This window comes from Electrona antarctica (genome assembly GCF_951216825.1).
Source record: "Electrona antarctica genome assembly, chromosome: 5".
Classification (NCBI taxonomy): Eukaryota; Metazoa; Chordata; class Actinopteri; order Myctophiformes; family Myctophidae; genus Electrona; species Electrona antarctica.
Genome location: NC_136810.1, coordinates 58,249,099 through 58,270,446, shown reverse-complemented (window position 1 = coordinate 58,270,446; position 21,348 = coordinate 58,249,099). Strand labels below are relative to the sequence as shown.

General features: G+C 42.1%; 1 protein-coding gene across 3 annotated transcripts; it reads right to left on the bottom strand.

Moving 5' to 3' along the window:
• Window positions 1-1,700: 1,700 nt before the first annotated feature.
• Window positions 1,701-19,883, bottom strand: LOC306923546 (mixed lineage kinase domain-like protein). 3 transcript variants are annotated; one of them, XM_079501716.1, is made up of 12 exons: window positions 19,828-19,883; window positions 15,260-15,322; window positions 9,018-9,473; window positions 7,606-7,725; window positions 7,114-7,291; window positions 6,447-6,541; window positions 5,765-5,891; window positions 4,928-5,012; window positions 3,681-3,820; window positions 3,499-3,548; window positions 3,238-3,384; window positions 1,701-2,406 (listed from the first exon to the last, which is right to left on the bottom strand). In XM_079501716.1, exons 2-12 carry the CDS (start codon window positions 15,318-15,320, stop codon window positions 2,339-2,341), a joined length of 1,527 nt encoding a protein of 508 aa, XP_079357842.1. In that variant the 5' UTR covers window positions 15,321-15,322; window positions 19,828-19,883; the 3' UTR covers window positions 1,701-2,338. The 3 variants fall into 3 exon arrangements, with proteins under 3 accessions (XP_079357842.1, XP_079357843.1, XP_079357844.1); XM_079501717.1 differs by having other exon boundaries at window positions 5,765-5,888; XM_079501718.1 differs by lacking the exon at window positions 15,260-15,322.
• Window positions 19,884-21,348: the final 1,465 nt, after the last annotated feature.

The following is a 21,348-nucleotide window of genomic DNA, read 5'->3' as shown; positions in this document are numbered from 1 at the left end:
AATTTGAGGGCCCCCCTTGGGTCTCAAGCTCTCAATGGTTTAACCATAATACAACTAAATACAATAACAATACACACATTTCACTTGAATTGGATTTCACTTTACAATTTTATATTTAAAAAATATATATATATTTTTTAGGGTGGGCCTAGCCCAACGGTAAGTCCGGCTCTGGTTACGTCACCAATCAACAGCCAAAAAGGGACCACTCTTACTACTCCGACATACATACATGAATACATACCCAGCCGATCGCCAAACGTTACGTCATCAAGAATAAAGTACCCCAGCCAATCACCAAACGTACCTTCATCAAGAATGGTGGTCCCTTATTGGCCGGTGGGCAACACCGACATACCCATGCAGCCGATTACAGTACTTGCGCGCTCTGCTTGCGCAAGTAATAAATGTACCTGCTTTACAAACTTGTATATTTCTACATTGCAGTATTGACATTTTTGAGTGGTGCAAACCACTCCAACAACTGGCTTTGTACCCGTGTACCCGTGTTTGTCCGTACCAAAAAAACGAGCATGGTTGCTAAGGGTAGCAACCAAAAAAACGAGCATGGTTGCTATGGTTAGTATGTGACGTCACATAGTAGTTGCACCACTTTTTTACTTATGTACAAAACGTTACTACTTTTTCCACCACGGGTTAAAGTACTCTTCATCATAATTGCCTGTCGAAGCATAGGACCATGGTCTGGATGACATTCAAGCTGTGTGTGTGTCAGTGTGTGTGTGTGTGCGTGCGTGCGTGCGTGCGTGCGTGCGTGCGTGCGTGCGTGCGTGCGTGCGTGTTTGTTAAAGCTGACAGAGAGCACTCACAATTCACGTGGGCATGATATTGCACCATTGTTTAATAACCAAGTTCATTCATATACATGATAACATCAACAACAGATAAACAGAGAAGAGTCATTGTTATACAGTACCTCCCAAACTACTTCTCGGGACAGTCATACCTGTCTAACTACTTCTCCAAAGTGAGTGACACCCACCCACAGCCACAACACCAAGAGGGAGTGCCCGTGCTATGATCATCTGGTAGCACCCAAATTTAGAACGCCCTGACACCATCCATTAAAGCAGGGGTGCCCAAAAGGTAGATCGCGATCTACCAGTAGATCACAAAGGATGTGCAGGTAGATCGCATGACATGCCCCTAAAGAATATTTAATTTCAATATAAAAATATATATATATATTTTTTTGCATCTGCCACTTGAATTAAAATTACTTGATTGATTGACATAAAAAAGAGCCTTTCAGCTCAAACCCACGATGCAATCTTATAGTTTCAAGAGTGTTGCTAAATGCACAAACGGCAGTAGCATTACAAATTAAATACAAAAAACACTACCTATTCCATGACATATTTAGACTATTTTCAGCAATGGTATTCAGCGGGTAGATCTTGTTGAGCTGGTCATTTTTAAAGTAGCTCTCAAGTCCAAAAAGCATGGGCACCCCTGCATTAACCCATTCAGGCCTGACGTCGAATTTAAAAAAAAAAAAGTTTTCTAAATCATGACAATTTTCGGAAAGATTTGAGGCACATTTTAACGATTTTTCAAAAATAGCAGACCTACAAGTTCATAGCGCGCCACTCGGTGGCGCGCTATGAGCTTGTAGATCTGCTATTTTTCAATAGCTAAATTATAACATAATGTTTAAAACACCAAAAGAGGTTCCCGCCCAAAATTGGTTAATGGTTAATGTGGTTAAACGCTAACGTGACATGGATGCATTCCAGGTCTCAATGGATTAAAGGATGTGAAATACTTAGGGATGCACGGACATGGAAACCCTTGGCCGATACCCATTTAAAAAATAACAATTTAGCCGATAGCCGATACCGAATCACAGATTCACCGATATATGTTTATTTATTTGTTGTTGTTTTTATTTCCCCCTTTTGTGCCAGAGAAACAAATACCTCTTCAAAACAACATACAAGAAATAAATGTTCAGAATCTATAGCTTGGTAGGATGCAGATAACAAACACACCGCGACATGTATGTTTATCATCAACAGATAAATATCGGCTACTGCCATCGGTTAATGTCAGTTGTATTTGCCGATATTGACCGATAATGGCAAATGGCCGATATACATCCCTAGAATCACTGGTTTCTTTCAAAACTGGCCTGAAAGACAACTATCAGGTGACCACAAGGGGAGGTAAATGTAATTTCCAACGAGAGAAAAGGCCTTATTATTATACAGTGACTTATAGTATGTCCTGAACCATAACACATGGTAGGCCTACAATATACAGTACATCCATGCATAAACACCATATGCAATTCCTGCTTCTGAGAACCTCTGTGGGCTTACTCCTCCTCGTACAACCACTCCTCCTTCAACTGCTCCACCACCTTGCGTAGGTTGTCCAAGAGCACTGCCAACATAAGAGAGAAATAAATATCATTTAGTTTGTGGGAGGTTTACGACTCGGACTACACCAAAAGGCATAACAGTTGAAATGGCCAAAGGGGACAATAAGGGGCACAACAGCAACAGACAGTGACCAATGGGGTTAAGGCTAGAGAGATAAAACCAGTGTTATTGATGTGAAAAAAAACTAAACTAAAAAAGAAACTGTCATTTAATGCATTTTGCCAGTTGCATTTCCAGGCCTGGAGTGAGTAGACAAGCTGTATAGTCTCGCCTATTCCACAAAAACCCTGAAAGCATTTGGAAATGATGGAAGGCAACTGTCTGGCTTGCAAGACTACCCCCGTTAGAATAGTTTGCCCCTGCAGGCAGGGGTGAGTTTGAAGAGTTGAGTTTTCATTCATTATTTAAAAAGATTAAAAAAATAATAATAATAATAATAATTTCATGTAATTAGAGGATAAAAATACTATACTTCTACAAGATCACAACACTTGTAGATTATTATTTTCACTAGTTTGGGTCCCGTGGAGACATTAAACTTTTCTCTTTTGGGTCTCGAGCAAAAAAGGTTGGGAACCACGTGGTCTATACTCCAGGGGTTCTCAACCCGTGGGTCGGGGGGGGGGGGGGGGTCGCCAAAATATTTTGGTTGGTACCTTGCATGGTTTCCGCCGCAATCAGTGTATGAATGTGTGTGTGAATGGGTGAATGTAATGCACAATCTATGTAAAGCGCCGCTATATAAATGCACCATTTACCATTTACCATGGGATAACACCGATAAGCGATAACACTCAATCTGCTGCGTCCAAAAGAAGATGAACCCAATTACCTCCAGCCGTTGGCCTGTCGAAAGGGTCGTACGCACGACAGGCATTGATCAGTTCCCCCAGCTTTTTAGGACAGTCGTCAGGAAGTGGTTCTAGCACTCGCTGCGCGTCGCACACTCTCTTGAAAATGTCCTCAGCCGTGCCACAATCTGTTATTAAAGAGAGAAATTGTTATAACACGTACTCACATAAAGAAAGTGTACAAAGAAAAGGTGCGGTCTACATAGCGTTATAACCAGGATGTTTTCAGGATGCACACACACCGTGGAGAGGATTCTTACGGGTTGCGATTTCCCACAGGACCATTCCGAGACTGCATGCATGGGAAAAGAAAAGGAAAGAAATGTGGTTGGTTCATTTGTTCGTTTCAGTTCATTGATTATCCTCTGAACCTGAATTGTTTTTATGCATTTTATTTGAACAAATATTACTGTAGAGGACTGACCTGTAAATCTCACATATCTTGCAGTATGGATGGTGGATAGTCTGCAGCTGCTCAGGTGATCGGTAGCACAGCGAGCCCGTTTGGGTCCTAGAGTTCTTCCTCAAGGATGTCTCCGTTTGTGACAGCTCCAAACCACCCAGCTGTAGTCACAAAACAGACGGCCAATGAATGATAATAGTCCTTCTTTCTGGTGTCTTAAAGGGGTGAGAACTGAGTATGTGTGTGCGTTCGTTTCCCAGCAGTGCTTGTAATTAACACTGTATATATAGGCTCCAGTAAGGCCTGCCACTAACTCAACATCCGGGGAGCCACGTACGCCCCGGAGTTTCTGTTGTCTTCTACTCTGCAGTTCCGTCATGGACTTCTAATATGGACCCGCAGCCCCCAACTGACTGTCGAGTGTGACCGTGGACCAGGCCTCTTCACGGAGCCCATTAAAAGACTGCAGCTATCATATTATTACACCACTACACTGTTTGACACTGTCTGTCTGTGTGTCTGTCTGTGTCTGTGTTTCACGCTGTAACACCACCCGCCCGCCACCAGAGGGCAACTGAAATTGGAACGATACATAAGATTGGGAGCAAACCAATACGAACTGAAATAAGCCTATCTCACAGCCCGCTTTCCACGCCCACTTACGGTAGATAGTGGTGTCATTTAACATTAGCATTTACACGTTTTTTTCTCTGGAGAATCTAAGTACATTTTCTAATGTAAAAATGTGACAGACCAATATTATTATGAAGCAAACAAGATGGTAAATCAGCTCGAACAGATAGAACAAACCTTACCTTGAGAAAACAAAAGTTGTAGACTTCTTAAATTACCTCTGTTAACATGTAGCGTCTATGGAGTGACGTCACGCTATCACCACTAACCCCGAAAGGGGGCGTATTAAGGGGGGCGGGGAAATTCTGTGAGATAGGCTTATTGGAAGATACAGAGGTCTGTGTGTGTGTGTGTGTGTGTGTGTGTGTGTGTGTGTGTGTGTGTGTGTGTGTGTGTGTGTGTGTGTGTGTGTGTGTGTCAGACTGCCACAACAGCTTTGTTCGCTTCCCGCGTTTACGCGTCTTACTTGTTACAAAACATAGGCCTACATGACCACTTTAGCCCTTTTAAGTTTAAAGAATGATCACATTATGCATTGAGCAGTGAACAAAATCAACCGAGACAAGATTAATAATTGTATTTCACATCCCCTTAATATGTCCAATTAATGTGCTTTATATTTAACTCAGACATACCTTAACTCTGTAGCCTTCAGCTACCATGAACTTGTCGCTGGTGATGCCTCCATGGACTTTAGATCGTTGTTCTGACTGATGTAGTCTATAAGAGGAAACAATCAGAATCAGAATCCTTTGTATTGAGTTTGTGCTTGAAATGTACTGTAATTCTGCAAACTGTTAATAACATTTTCAATCAATCAATCAATCAATCAACTTGTGAGAGATTTAAAAGGTGTGGCTGATAGTAGAGATGCACCATATTGAAATTATGACCGATATCCGATCTCCGATTATTTGCCGATACAGAGTCCGATACCGATATATTATATTATTATATTATATTTATATTGAACTGTTTTGCTGGTGAAAGTAGATGGTTATAAGCCCCCCCCCCCCCCCCCCCTCCCCACTACAAAGCCATTGACAGTCACATCATTGTTGCATCATCAATATCTGTGAAAATAATATGGATAATTTTGACCGATCCGATACGGAAATAGCATAATTATCTATGATGGCCGATCTCGATACGTTACTGGTTATATCGTTCATCGCTAATAGATAGAAAACTTTATTGGCAGTTAAAAAAAACGGTACCAACAGTGTCATGTGATTTGATTTAAATGACACATGACTCTCTTCTCTAATCATATATTTGAACTGCCCCCCCCCCGCCATGACAAGCACTTGGAATTGTAGGTTGAGGGCATTACATTTAGTTTGACTTGGTCCCACGATACTCCAAATATTGTGAAAATAGCTGATCTACAGGCTCATTGTGAACATCTGTTATTGAACTTATTTGGGTTTTTTTCTCTATATACCAAAGACTTTCCACTTAAAGGAACTCACCTGTAGATGCCCTGCGTAGCATCCAGACACATGCGAGCCTTCTGGCTCCAGGACAGTTTAATCTTGGAGTTGTCCAAGACCTCTCTCAGACCTCCCATCTCGCAGTACTCCATGACGATGAGTCCTGCTGGCAGGGAGAACAGACATATAGTTTAAAAAGCAGGCATGGCTTGCGCACATCCACAGTTCCTTGCTGCTGGTGCTGGACAAAAAGGTAGATACATACAGAGAAGGAGAGGTCCGCACACAGTCTTTGCTCCAACAGTGTTTATTTTGTTAAAACAGCATTTAACTCAGGAAAGCAGACGATGACGTGGTTTCAATAACGCTTCTCAACTATAAACTGGAAGTCTCCAACTTCTCCATGTTTCAAGAGAGATGGCTCAACGAGATGCTCTCCATTGCTAAGCTGGAACAATTAAATCCATCATGGCGGACAGAATACTCCAGCGCCAAGAAATGTGCCAAGTGCCAAGAAATGTGGATGTCATTACTGGCAGTGCTTGACAATAGGGTACTGTAAGTGTATACTGTATGATCTGGCTGCTAGGGTGCAAACGTGCATCTTTCACTAACATACTCATAACTAACTGTCCCATGCTTTCCATCCCACCCAGGTGTCCCCTTGTCTTTTCTCCAAATCAAAATAAGGTATGTACACAATTCTAAAAAGTATACTCACCACCCTGGAAACAGACCCCAAACATCCGCAGTATGTATGGTGATTCGTAGCGCATCATGGTCTCAATCTCCTTCTCGAATATCTTCAACACGTCGCTTTTAGGAAAATAATATAGTACATAGATTAACACCATGAATATCTTCATCACCTCGCTTTTAGGGAAATAATACAGTAGCCTATATAGATTAAAGGACCACTTCACCACTTTTCAACATCTCTTCATATAATTGGTCCTCACTAATGTTCATGATAAAACACCACCATTTTTCCCCTACTCAGTCTGTGTCTCATAGGAGGGCTTTGGGCAGTTCGGACACCCGTCCACCAGTGACATCATCATTAGGCAGATTTGTTTTAAAATATATTTAGATTTTTATTATCGTGAGAATGATGGCTTCAACTTTTGCATTGCAACTTTTCAGGAAAAGAAAGCCTGCCGTTTCTATTAGCTTGGATTCACCATCGATGATGTCACTGGTGGACGGGTTTCTGAACTGCCCACAGCCTTCCTATGAGACACAGACTGAGTAGGAAAAAATGGTGGTATTTTATCATGAACATTAGTTAGGACCAATTATAGGAAGAGAAGTTGAAAAGTGGTGAAGTGGTCCTTTAAGGCCAGCACTAGCTGGCCTACGGAGACGGGTTGGAACAAGATGCTACAAACCCTGTCATAATAGGCTTTGGGCAGAGGTATCTTTTGATGGCCACAGGATATCTCTTGTATTCTCCTTTGTAGACTTCCGAGATGTCAGTTTTCATGACCGCCTTTTTGGGAGTATCAAAGATCAGCTCCTCGGGGATGATCTTCCGGATGTCATTGGGAATGTTCTCAGACTTTTGAACTGGTGATGGCAAAAAAGAACACAAAAGAAAAACATCAGACAGCTGTCAATGAAACTATAAATCCCTCTCTGGAATATTTTTGGAAATTAACATTGAAAAAGTATATATGCAAAGCATAGTGTGGAAAATATCTAACAAATAAATAACTAATAGAAACCTGGAAAAGTCTGGGACAAAACATCGTCCCGACGTATTATGTCTGAAACATCTTTATTAAACCGTTTAAAGTGCCATATAGTTTGCAAACCACAACATGAATCTGCACACTAGATTGTATGAGATGTGCCAACTGACTTTAACGTTGTTCACTTACTCATTTCGATGAGTTGTCTCACATCTTGTTTCATGTTTGCCATATTAGCATCATTTTGCAATGCCAGGGCGTCCAGTTTCTCGTCCATATTATCCTGCTGGTCCACGATATATTCCAGCACTGTGAAACACATCTGATATTAATGCCAGTCACACCATTATAAAGCTGTGCCTATCCAACTATAAATGTACCAAGTCTCTTCTGTGCGTACGTCTGTACGTACATCTGTAATCCAAACTCGAGAACCGTTCGCCCCACCGACTTCAAATTTCGACACACGCGTTCCACACCCCCCACAGGGAGGGCAGTGCCCGGTGTAGAGTCGGTCGTACCCACAGTTGTCCAGAACCGCCACAAAAAGCCTCTGCCCAGTGTCCATATATTTGACTTTACTTTATTTGTTTATTTAGTCGGGACAGTGTATATTAATGAACATTACATTAAAAATGCAGTGTAAATATACCAGATTTAGCAAAACATGCTAATTTCCATCTGCAGTCCCCAGACATCAAACATCAAACAGTACAAACAGGACTGACATACAGGACATAGCATAGAAATACCTAGTGCATTTCAAACGTAATAATAAAAATCACACCCGTGTGAACTGAGTGGTGCAAGGTCTTATATAGCCTGATCAGCTGTGGTCTGACGTAATGTCAGTGACCATAGTAACCATGCTCATTTATTTGGGTCCCATGTACAGGTACACGTACAGGTACACGGGTACAGACAAAGCTGGTTGTTGGAGTGGTTTGCACCACTCAAAAAATAAGAAAAGATTAAACTATTATTAGGGTAGGTTTACTCTATTTTGGACTAAGCGTCATACATGATCACAAGACTGGTTATTTTTTAACCATTGTTTCAATATTATCCTTGACGTGAAAGTGGGGATCTCCCTCAGTGTGAGAGGGAGCTCATTCCAGTATTGACAACCTTGATGATTTATGATATGACAATTTCCTAGCAGACGTCACTGTTGAGGCCTGTTTGCCTGTTTTCATTGCAGCTCAAAATGCTTCACACAGAGAAAACCCCAGACTACAGAAAATCCACTGAAAGTTCAGGTTGTGTGGGTGTAATTGAGGTCGTAAAACCTTAAAAGAAAAACGTCGTATGTATTTGGGTGGGCCTTGATGCCGTCGTAATGGCAGCGACGCATTGTGAGCTTGTAGATCTGCTATTTTCAGCATGCAACCAAGTGTAAAATGACTCGTACTGGATCTCTTGTCCACTAGTCCCTTCCTAACATTACTAGTTTTTATTTATTGACGAAATTGTCGATATATTTAGTCTTTAATCTTAGTTTTCATTCCGTTCCTATTTAGTTTTTGTCAGTGAAAAAAGGTATAGTTGACGAACACCTTTCGTTTCGTTTCATAGTCGACGAAATCAACACAGCCTCTTACTTTTCTGGATCTCCGCACAGTCCTCCGTCCTGTCGGCCTCGTCCTCCTCCTTCCGCAACGCTGCTTGGAACAGCCGGGTCACGTTCTGGTCCATGTGCACCTGCAGGTTCAGCGACAGGATCTGGAAGGCGTCGTTGAGGCGGTCGTTGACGCTCACAAACTCGTCCCCGTACTGGAAGGTGTTCCGCAGTCGCTTGAAGATGTATTGTTTATCGGAGTTGTACTTTTTGATGACCTCCATGGCGGACTCGAGCGTGAGCCGGAGCTCCTCGAGGGCCCTGCGCACCTCGTCAGAGATCTGGGGGGCCCCTTTCTGCTTGGTGGCCCTCAGCACCGTCTCCAGGCCCTTCACGCGGTCTTTCAGCCTTTTGCATCGTTTCCTGTTGGCCTTCACCTCCTCGCAGAGAGCGTAGAGCGCAGTCGCTATGCCCAAGATGGGCTCTATCAAATCCATGACTGAAGAGAGAAAAGGGGAGAAGAGACAATGGGCTGAATCAGACTTCTGCGTGCACATTTGCAACAACATTTTCACCATGCATGTTTTAACGGACCCATTCAAACCGGTGTGTCATTTTGTCATTTTAGATTTGAGCTAAAAAGCATTCTTTTATACTTTGGCTATTCAAATATACAAGGTCACTATTTTTAGAAAAATCTTTGAATAGATATATATTATTTTAAAGCAATATTTTTTAACTCAACTCAGACTTTGCTTCTGGAGGGTCCCAGGAACAAAATATTGTTCCCAATGCATATAATGTTAGGGGTCCTTGACATGAAAATGTTCTGAGCACCACTGAAAACAGAAAACTATTGGGATTTATTTAAGACATTTGTAGCATAGGGTTCATGAGGTCTGTATTATTATGTCATTGCTGTACAACAATAAGGACACACATGCTATCTAACTGCACTGGTCTAGCTCGATCGGCCAGCACAAAGATTGCCACAGAATTTGACGCACACACACACACCAGTTCAAATTAAGGAGCAGCCTCAGGCCACAGGCAACTATGCATGTTATCCTGTTAACACTGTCAAGCATTTAGCTGCATGACACACTATACTTTATTCACTGCATCAAATACAAAGACACCATTGCACACATTGTGCAGACTTCATCATTTGATGTACTTACAAATGTGTATAAAGCATACGTTACAACTATCTGCACTTATCAAGCTCAGCTAACTGTTGTGAGGACAGTCAACAGAGGAAGAGGCGGGCAGTCAGTCATTGTTTTGTAGGCCACAGGTTTTCCCATGTGTCCACTACACCAGCGGTTCCCAAAGTGGGGTCCGTGGACCCCTAGGGGTACGCGACGCATAGCCAGGGGGTACCCGAAATAATTCCCCAATTTTTTGTATTTCTTTTTAAAACTTTTTTTAACATTAAAATTATGTTTATCTACGTGGTCATTTCTGCCAAGTTGCGCAATAAACTTATTTTTTGTGTTGTTCATTGTGTTTCTCCCATGTTTGCTTTGGGCCAATAGCTAACATGATTACTAAAACTACAACATCAGTCAACCTGTCGTGACCCCAAACAGTAAAAGCAGGACGCATGCTGCAGAAACAACAAAAAGACTCAGGACACTTGAAAGGTTTCTGCGGCCGCTTCAGATGAGGGGGTACCTGGAAAAATGTCTACACTGCCAGACTCATGGGGGAGGCAGTGGCTCAGGGGTAGAGTGGCCGGTATCGCAGTGTTGTTTTCACTGACGAAACCTATTTTCACTGACGAAAACTAAAACGAAAAACTAAATAAAAACTAAGCCATGATGAGTCTAAAACTAAGACTAAAATGTTTGTCAACAAATACAAACTAAGTTAGGAAGGGGACTAGTGGACAAGAGATCCAGTATGAGTCATTTTACACTTGGTTGCATGCTGAAAATAGCCGATCTACAAGCTCACAACGCGTCACGCTGCAACGCGGTGTGAGCTTATAGATCGGCTATTTTCAGCAAGTGTAAAATCAGTCATTATGACGGCATCAAGGCCCGCCAAAATAAATTTTAGTCGACTAAATCACCTGTAGATTTAGTCGACTAAAATCTTATGACATTAGTCGACTAAAACTAGACAAACACTAAAACATTCCAGGTGACTAAAATGTGACTAAAACTAAATGAAAGCTATTCAAGAGACTATGACTAAAATAAAAATGTGCTGCCAAAAACAACACTGCTTCCCAGTTGGCAGCAGGCTCCACGTTAGTGTCACAGTGTCCTTGAGCAAGACTCTGATCCCCTAATTTCATCCGAAGAGCATGTTGGTTGGTGCCTTGCATGGTTTCCTCCACCATCTGTGTGTGAATGTGTGTGTGTGTGTGTGTGTGTGTGTGTGTGTGTGTGTGTGTGTGTGTGTGTGTGTGTGTGTGTGTGTGTGTGTGTGTGTGTGTGTGTGTGTGTGTGTGTGTGTGTGTGTGTGTGAATGGGTGAATGTAATGCACAGTCTATGTAAAGGTGTATGAATGTGTGGGTGTGTGTGTGTGTGTGTGTGTGTGTGTGTGTGTGTGTGTGTGTGTGTGTGTGTGTGTGTGTGTGTGTGTGTGTGTGTGTGTGTGTGAATGGGTGAATGTAATGCACAATGTAAAGTGCTTTGGATAAAGGCGCTATATATAAATGCACTTGAATACAACAATATTGTGATAAAATGCGCGTTGTTGGATGTTTATGTAACTTTAATAAACAACCTATATTTACAATAACTACTTTCACGTCCTACTGCATTTCTACACATTTGTCATTGCTATACATACACTCACCCAAAAGGGCGTTGTTTTTTTTCCTTGTGTAAAGAACACTCTAAGAAGGTTGGGGACCAGCACTGTATAACCTCTCTTCCATGCCAAGGCTTTATCCGTTAGAAATGGATTATAATTGCATCTTTGATGTAATTACAAACATTACATTACATTACATTACAGTCATTTAGCAGACGCTTTTATCCAAAGCGACTTACAATAAGTGTATTCAACATAGGTAGGGAACAAAAACTACTAATCACCAGAAGTCTTTAGTGCATTTTCTGCAAAAACAAGCAACCAAGAGTATACCTTGCATATAGCTAAGGTAAAAGTGCAATATATCAGCTACCTATTTCCTTAAACAGATGAGACAGAATAGCTAAATCAAATGAGCATGAGCTATAACAATTAAGTGTATCGACTAAACAAGATCCAATAAAAATACAACAATAGAAAACAAGTGTTCGTACAACTAGTTAACAACAAGTAGGTCAGGCAGAGAGGAAGGGTAGTGTTTCCTGAAGAGGTGGGTTTTCAACCTGCGGCGAAATATGGGCAGTGACTCTGCTGTCCTAACATCAGTGGGAAGTTCATTCCACCACTGTGGGGCCAGAACAGAAAAGAGTCGTGACCGTGTGGATCGGCCAGAAGGACCCTTGAGTGACGAGGCAATCAGTCGCCCCGAGGTGGCAGACCGAAGTGGTCGGGCAGGGGTGTAGGCATCGACCATAGCCCGGAGGTAGGAAGGAGCTGTTCCTTTCACTGCCCTATAGGCTAACACCAGGGTTTTGAACTGGATGCGAGCCGCTACGGGGAGCCAGTGTAGAGAACGGAGAAGGATGGTTGTGTGGGAGAACTTGGGGCGGTTGAACACCAGACGAGCCGCAGCTTTCTGAACAAGCTCCAGAGGTCTGATGGCAGATGCCGGAGCACCAGCAAGGAGGGAGTTGCAGTAGTCCAGGCGGGAGATGACGAGAGCCTGGATGAGCACCTGCAACAAACATGTCACACTACTACTGGCACATGTAACAGCCAGCCATTCACATTCAAGCACTGAAGGCTGGTACTTAGTTCTGTGCACCTGGCAGTGACGACATGCTCACAACACAGCTGAGCTATAGTTAAGGGTTATAGGTTTCATCATGCAGGTCATAATGCCATCAGCACAACAACAACTGTGTTGATTTCGTCAACTAAAACTAAGACGAAAAATGTTCGTTGACTACCTTTTTTCACTGACAAAAACTATTGGAAACTAAATGAAAACTATAAGCTATGGTGACTAAAACTAAGACTAAAAGTACCGACAATTTCGTCAACAAATAAAAACTAGACAAAAATGTTAGGGAGGGACTCCCTAACATGACTTATGAGTATAAGTCATTTTACACTTGGTTGCATGCTGAAAATAGCAGATCTACAAGCCGATCTACAAGTGAGCTTGTAGATCGGTTATTTTCAGCAAGTGTAAAATCAATCATTACGACGGCATCAAGGCCCGCCAAAATGCATTTTAGTCTAAAATGTTGACTAAAATTTAGACTAAAATCTCATGACATTTAGTCGACTAAAACTAAACCAATACTAACACATTCCGGGTGACTAAAATGTGACTAAAAAAAACGAAGTGAAAACTTCATAAGAGACTATGACTAAAACTAAAATAGAAATTTGCTGCCAAAAACAACACTGCACAACAAGTCTATGTTGTCCTATGTTTTTTTCTCTTATTTTCTTTATTTCCTCCTTCTTCGGACTGCACCTCGGGCCAGTAGTGTAATTACTGGGTGCATATTGTAATAACATGGCCCTACAGATTCCCCAACCTATGAACCTTTTAAATGTAGACGAGAAAAACTGGTTCTGCTGTCACCTGTCTCAAACTATTTAAAAAATCCACTGAGCATTTTTGTAGTCTAATAGACGTCTAAATGGCAAAGAAAATGGTCTAAAAACTGGGGTGAAAATAGTTTTTAGGCTAAAAAACTGGGGTGAAAATAGTTTTTAGGCTAAAAAACTCGGCTAAAAAACGTCGTTTCAACGTCTATATATAGACGGTCTACATTTAGACCTTGATTAGCCAGGCTAATCAAAGCCGAAAATTGCTCAGTGGATGATCATGGTGAAACGGTGCCATGTTGTTCTCAACCTTTATCACTATAGTAAGGGCGGACGATTTAACACAACTTGGTAATGCACCTTTTCAACCTCTCCAATGCAACCGTAGATTCAATCACCGTCAAGGTGTTTCTCCAGTTAAAGGGGAATTTCTCCCTAAACCTTTTTTTACAAAAGTAAGAGATAAAAATAAATAAAAAAAAGATATAGGGGAGCTGAGGCTGGAGGGGTCTAACATCAGCTCACGTAGACCAGGAAGAGTGCAGTGTCAACAACTGCGCGATTGAATAGGAGTTCTAGCGTTAGACCCCCCCCAGCCCCAGCTTCATCTCCAGCTGCAGCCCCAGCTCCCCTATATCTTTATTTGTTTTTAATATATTTTCTTTGTCAATATACATAATTATCAACTTACTTTTGTAAAAAAAAGGTTTAGGGAGAAATTCCCCTTTAAAGTGGAAGAGAAACGACAGCATAAAGTGGATCATGAGTCTAAATGTTTTTGATGAATTGAACATTGTGGACCCTATTGGAAACAAGTGTAATGCTTAATTGGGTCGTCCACTCACAGTTAACAGCCTTTGTATTGAGTTTGTGCTTGAAATGTACTGTAATTCTGCAAACTGTTAATACATTTTTCAATCAATCAATCAATCAATATCATGTCTCTATACTAGTAAAGCAGGTCATTTCAAAAGACAGTACTACACATTTCATCTTTATGAATATGCTGAGCCTGCAGTAATCCCTCTATAGCAGGGATGTCAAACTCAAATACACAGTGGGCCAAAATAAAGAAATTGGTACAAGTCGAGGGCCGGACTGTGTTTCAACACACGGGCACCGCGGTCATGAGGACGTCCCAGGCAAACAGAAAAAAGGTAAATGCATTTAAAACTGAAAATGCATTATTATTAAGCTCAGTTTCCTGTTCTATGATCCTCACCAAGCACTGCTTTCATAGTATGTGATATGTGCCAGTGCATTGTGGGACTTGTAGTATTATGGTGGTCCGTGCAATATACCAGAAGGCCAGTTCTAATACTAATTAAATATCATTCCGCGGGCCAAAGATAATTCATTCACGGGCCTGATTTGGCCCCCGGGCCTTGAGTTTGACATATATGCTCTATAGTGTATGTACTTGGTCATTATTTGGAATCAACATATAATATCGTATATCGATATATATCGTGTTGTGGCGTCTGTATCGTGATACGTATCTAATATCGTGAGGCTGCAGTGATACCTCTAGAGGTAAATACATCGGTCATTATTTGGAATCAACGTATAATATCGTATATCGATATATATCGTGTCGTGGCGTCTGCATCGTGATACGTATCTAATATCGTGAGGCTGCAGGCAATACCCACCGCTACTGGGTATCTCCAAGAGGGTAGTCGCTATGGACAAGATGGGGTCTATCAAATCCATGACTAAAGGGAGACAGACAGATAGGTTGATTTGCAATAGGCTGAATCCGAATTCTGCATGCACATTTGCAACGACATTGTCACCATGCATGTTTAACCCATTATAACACTTGGCACTTGGCAGCCAAATGCATATAATTTGTGGGGTCCTTGACATGAAATCGTTCTGAGGACCACTGATATAGAAAACATATGTTTCTTCAGAAAACTGCTGGGATCCAAAACTAATTTTGTAGAATCGGCTTCGGGTCTGCATGTGTTATTATTATGTCGTAGTTGTACACCAGAGAAAGGAATATCCGCACTCTTGAGTAGTTTCTTGAATTTGCTTTATTTTGCCTGGAGAAACAGACGCATTTCGGCACGTCGGCCTTCCTCAGTGTTTGAAACGCAGAGGAAGCTACTCAAGAGAGTGCGGATATTCCTTTCTCTGTATATCTTACAAGAATCTGCACCGTGCTATTGTGAGAGACTATACTCCTTAAGACTCCCCCTGAGTTCAGTGTAGCCTTGCCGAGCCATGAGGCCCATAGGGGCAGGAGCCTATCTCCTGTTTCTGTAGCGTGAGGCAGCTTGATGTACAAGTATACACCCCCTGGACATGACGCTAGTATGTCGCAGGGACTTACCCCCAATCCAACCCTTGATGCTGAGTGTCAAGCAGGGAGGCACTGGGTCCCATTTTTAGAGTCTTTGGTATGACCCGGCCAGGGATTGAACCCCGACCTCCCAGTCTCAGGGCGGACACTCTAACCACAAGGCCACTGAGCTGGTATCTGAGTTCAGTGTGCCTTCTCCTAAACGTTGTTTTGATCCGGTGGGAGAGATGCTATCTAAGTAGTAGCAGGCCCGGACTGGACAGTCTGGCAATTCTGGCAGATGCCAGAAGGGCTGGGAGGTCATGGGTCCATGCAGGGCTGAGCCAAAACCAATAATAAAAAACACATAGTATAGCGCAGGGGTGGGCAACTTTGACGATGGAGAGGGCCACTATATTTCCACACTCACTCCCTAGGGCCATATATTACTGTCGTCGCAAAAATAGCCGATCTACAAGCTCAAAACGCGTCGCAGCGCGACGCGTTTTGAGCTTGTAGATCGGCTATTTTTGCTATATTCAAATTGAAATCTTACATTTTTGCTATTTTTGAATTGGAATCCTGAAGACGAACATTTTTATGTAATTCCAAATGCCTTTTAATTATACGTGTGTTGAGCATTGAGCTACTAATTTAGACTGAAGTAATTAAAGCGGGTCATGTTTGCATGTCGTGGAATTGTAAACAGCTGAAACCAATATTATATCAGTATCCTGACATTAACCTGAGGGCCACATTAAGTGAAGGTGGGGGCCGCATGTGGCCCCCGGGCCGCCAGTTGCCCACCCCTGGTATAGCGTCTTTGGGGCGATTTTTTGGGCTGATTTTCTGTACTGGTCTAACTCGGCCGACACACAGAATTTGTCAATTTGACACCCAGCAGGTCAAAGGAGCAGCCTCAGGCCGCAGGTAACTATGCAAGTTATCCTGTTAACGCTGTCAAGCATTTAGCTGCATGACACATACACTTTACTTCACTGCATCAAATACAAAGACACCATTGCACACATTGTGCAGACTTCATCATTTGATGTACTTACAGATGTGTATAGAGCATACGTTACAACTATCTGTACTTATCAATCTCAGCTAACTGCTGTGAGGACAGTCAACAGAGGCGGTCAGTCATTGTTTGCAGGACACAGACCACAACACTGCCACTGCCCGGTAGAACAGCCAGAGTCGAAGTGTCCTTGAGCAAGACTGCTGAACACACACCCAATTGCTTGCATGGTTTCCTCCGTCATCGGTGTGTGAATGTGTGTGTGAATGGGGTGAATGTAATGCACAATATAAAGCGCCTTGGATAAAAGTGCTATATGAATGCACCATTTACTTGAATTGACTACATGAATACCACAATATCATGATCAAATGCACGTTGTTGGATGTGGATGTAACTATAATAATAAACAACCTATTTGCAATAACAACTATACCATCACTTCTCACTTCCTACTTGCATTTCTACACATCTGTCATTGCTACATGTCATGCACGCACCCCCAAAGAGTGCTTTGTTTTTGTCTTTTGTAAGGTCAGCTGCTTTCTGTAGTGCAGTAGCAGTAGGAAGCCTACGGTGACACAGGCGAAGTAGGCACACACTACTGATGTAACAGCCATGTGCCAATCATACCTCTACTACCTATACTACCTCTACCAATCTAGGAACCCATCTGCAAAAACAAAGGGAAAATAACGCCCTCTTTTTGACTTGAGTCAACAGAGAGAGAGAGAGAGAGAGAGAGACTATACAGCTGACAGGCTTCTTTTGTTTAAAGTGGGAAATTTGGTATCTTTTTTATTGGCCTAAAATATTGTCTATATATGTATACATTCATGAATCCACTTGCTGACCGGCTGTCACTATTGGGCAATTTTTTTTATAGGGGTTTCTTGTGACCCTACCATTAACATCCTAGGGCATGCAAAAATGTCAAACTTTCCTTTTGCTTGAAGTAGCATGTGACATGTCAAACTAGGGGTTTTTCATGATTCTGAATCCATTCCAAGCATTAGTTGTGCACAAAAAACACTCCTTGGGCTAAAAGCAGCCATAGCCACTTGCCCAAATGTGCTCAAAATGTGCTGACCTCATCACATTTGTCATGACGGCTATGGCTATTTTTAGCCCAAGGAGTGCATGTTGTGCAAAACTAATGCTTGATTCAGAATCATGAAAACCCCCTAGTTTGACATGTCACATGCTACTTAAAGCAAAAGGAAAGTTTGACATGTTTGCCTGCCATAGGATGTTAATGGTATAGGGTCACAAGAAACCCCGAATAAAAACAATTGCCCAATAGTGACAGCCGGTCAGCAAGTGGATTCATGAAAGCAGTGATGAAAATAAGAGCTATTAAGTGTCACAGTACTACTGCCATTCACATTCAAGCCCTGGATGCTGGACAAGCTCACAACACACGGGAGATGAGCAATTTAAAAAAAAAAGGGTTATAGGTTTCTTCAGGTCATACTGACATTAGCACAACAAGTCTATGTTGTCACTACAGTATGTAGAACTACAACTACTTCGGACTGCACCCTCGCCCGGTCCAGTGAAATAACTGGCCCTGCAGATTCCAGAACCTATGAACCTTTGAAATGTAGACAAGAAAAACTGGTCCTGTTGGCACAAATCTCATGGTGAAACAGTGCCATGTTGTTTCCCTGCTGCTGTAGTAAGGGCCATATAAGGACGCTTTACTAACACATCACAACTTGGTAATTAACTTTTTTTTTTTAAATAATTGTTTTATCTCACAATTTTGTAACCCATTTTCCACCCCTGTGTCAATTATCTAATGTGATCCTGGGCTCTACACACCCTCCGCCAACCTAGTCCCCATAATGGGGGACATGGGGAGAGCAACAGACCAAGTTGCTCCTTTACACCTGACAGGGGGGAGTTTCCCTGGTTGGACGTAGCGCATGGAAGGAACACGTTATTCCAACCAGTTCCTTTCCCCTCCCATCAGGCGCCCCGGCTGGCCAGGGGGAGGCAGTTTAGAGACCAGGATTACTGCATGTTTTTTGTGAGGGTATACCTACCCTAGGGGACACGGGGAGAACATGGGTAATTCACTTTTCAACCTTTCGAATGCAACCGTAGATTAAATCACCATCAAGGTGTTTATCTCCAGTTAAAAGCGAAAGTGGAAACAAAATCTTGACTCATGACTCATGACTTATGAGTCCAATGTTTCTAGTAAAACAGGTTATTCGGAAATACAGTACTACACATTTCATCTGTATGAATATGCTAAAGACAGTAATAAAATACCTCTGGGGTCTCTTGTATTGTTGAACGCCACAGATGGCCCCGCCTTTTTGGTGTTTTAAACATTATGTTGTAATTTAGCTATTGAAAAATAGCAGATCTACAAGCTCATAGCGCGCCACCGAGTGGCGCGCTACGAGCTTGTAGATCTGCTATTTTTGAAAAATCGTGAAAATATTTATTTCAGAAAACTGGAGGATTTAGAAGATTTTTTTTTATTTATTTCGAGGCCAGGTCTGAATGGGTTAATGTAACTCATATAGAGTGTAAAAGTGAACCGACACTTGGACAAAGCAAACTCCTCTACACTCTGAAATGAACACTGAGGATGGATCATACAGACACACAGTGCACATATAATAGCCTCAAACAATACTGAAGTCAGACACAGTACTATCCAGCCCCTCCACGCCCATGAAAAGAATAAGTGAAACAATGAAAATTCAGGCTGAGTGTCAGGCTATAAGTCAGTAAGTAGGCCGACTGCAGCAGGCCTATACATTCTGCTCTGTAGGCTACTGTAGACAAAAACTGTGTTTGCAGAATGAACAAGGAAGTATAGGGAAAGGAAACAACAATTACACGTAAACTTTAGCAACTATTACAGTTGTTTAAGGAGCTCACTTTACCTGCAGTGAGTGTCGTCGGTGCAGGAGGCCAGCTGTTCACACCCAGGCCAGGAAGACGGAGGACACTGAAGTGAAACCAAACCACAGCTTGTTTTTATGGCAGACTCTGCTCTTCTCCTCCTCCTTTCTCTACTTCCTCTCTGACTGACAGGTCTGACATTATGACTGGTGGAAGGTAACTACCGGTACTTACATTTACTTTACGTACTGTAGCCTATATTTGAGTACAATTTTGAGGTATTTGTACTTTACTTGAGTATTTCCAATTTCCAATAGGACTTTTACCTCACTAAATCTATACTCTTTAAGCCACTTTACAGTGTTGGGCAGCAAGTTACTTTCAAAAAGTAACTAGTAATAGATATATATATAGTTGATGCTCTGATAAACTCCTGGTAGTTACTTTACTATAAAGTACGGTATCTATTCCATAAACAAACAATCAAAAAAGGGAACATGCACAATCAAGAGAGAAGTGTAAATACTGTGGTCTCTGTCCCCTCCACTTGTCAAGGCATTCAACTGTTGTTTATCATGAGAAATTAAATGTTATTGTTCATTGTTTATTATATCTGGGATAGTGTTTTTCATAAGTACTCAAAAAAAGTGAGGGGACCAGCAGGGGAGAGAACGTAGAAAATGTCAACTTTATTAGGAAAAGAAACAAATAAAACTAGAAAAAGTGCCCTTCTGGGCACAGGTCTCCACCAGGAGGATAGGACTGTGTGAGATGTTTGGCAAAATGTTTAGGAGTAATATAAATAAGTAATATGTTTGCCTTTGATGGCAATTGGATGATTTGAGGCATTTTGTTCCAAAAATGTGTTTTGCAAAAATCAACCTGTTGGTGGCGCTATAACAGGCCAATGTGAAAAGGGTGGGATATATTCCTCAGCCTAGTAAGAAAATGTGTGAAAGATTTGACGTAAATTGCATGCTGCGTTCATGATTTGAGGCTTTTGTTCAAAACGGGGCAATCGTGCAAACTGTGAAAGCCAATTATAGCCAATTAGGATGGAATATGAAATAACGGACAGATCCGACTTGAGCACATGACCATAGAGATACTGTGTAACGACTTGTGAGATTTTTGGACAGAATGTGGAGGAGTAATATCCAAAAATGTGTTTTACAAAATTCGGCCTCCTGGTGGCGCTATAAAAGGCAGATGTGGAAAATGCAGGTCAAAGGTTTGTCCTTGGCCTCTAGGGAGTGTGCATGCAAAGTTTCACGCAGATCGGTGCAGTTTTAGGTAAACAATGTGAAAAGCTGCCTCATGGTGGCGCTATAACAGGCCGTTGTGGAAAATGCGGGGCAGAGGTTCATCGTTGGCATCCAGGGAGTGTGTGTGCAAAGTTTGGCATCGACCGGGTTAACGGTGCCGGAGATTAGCTGGTAACGGACGGACGGAAGGACACACGGACGGACACACACACGGACGGACGGACACACACACGGACGGAGTGCAAAACATACTCTCTCCCCATGCCTTCGGCCTGGTGGAGACAATTAGAATGAAAG

Excerpts from the sequence above, each read along its gene's own strand:
- LOC306923546 (XM_079501716.1), bottom strand. The coding sequence starts at position 15,320 with ATGGATTTGATAGACCCCATCTTGTCCATAGCGACTACCCTCTTGGAG. Across the intron at positions 6,542-7,113 it reads CCAAAGCCTATTATGACAGG|CGACGTGTTGAAGATATTCG; the intron begins GTTTGTAGCATC and ends TTTTCCTAAAAG. Across the intron at positions 3,549-3,680 it reads AAGATATGTGAGATTTACAG|TCTCGGAATGGTCCTGTGGG; the intron begins GTCAGTCCTCTA and ends CCATGCATGCAG.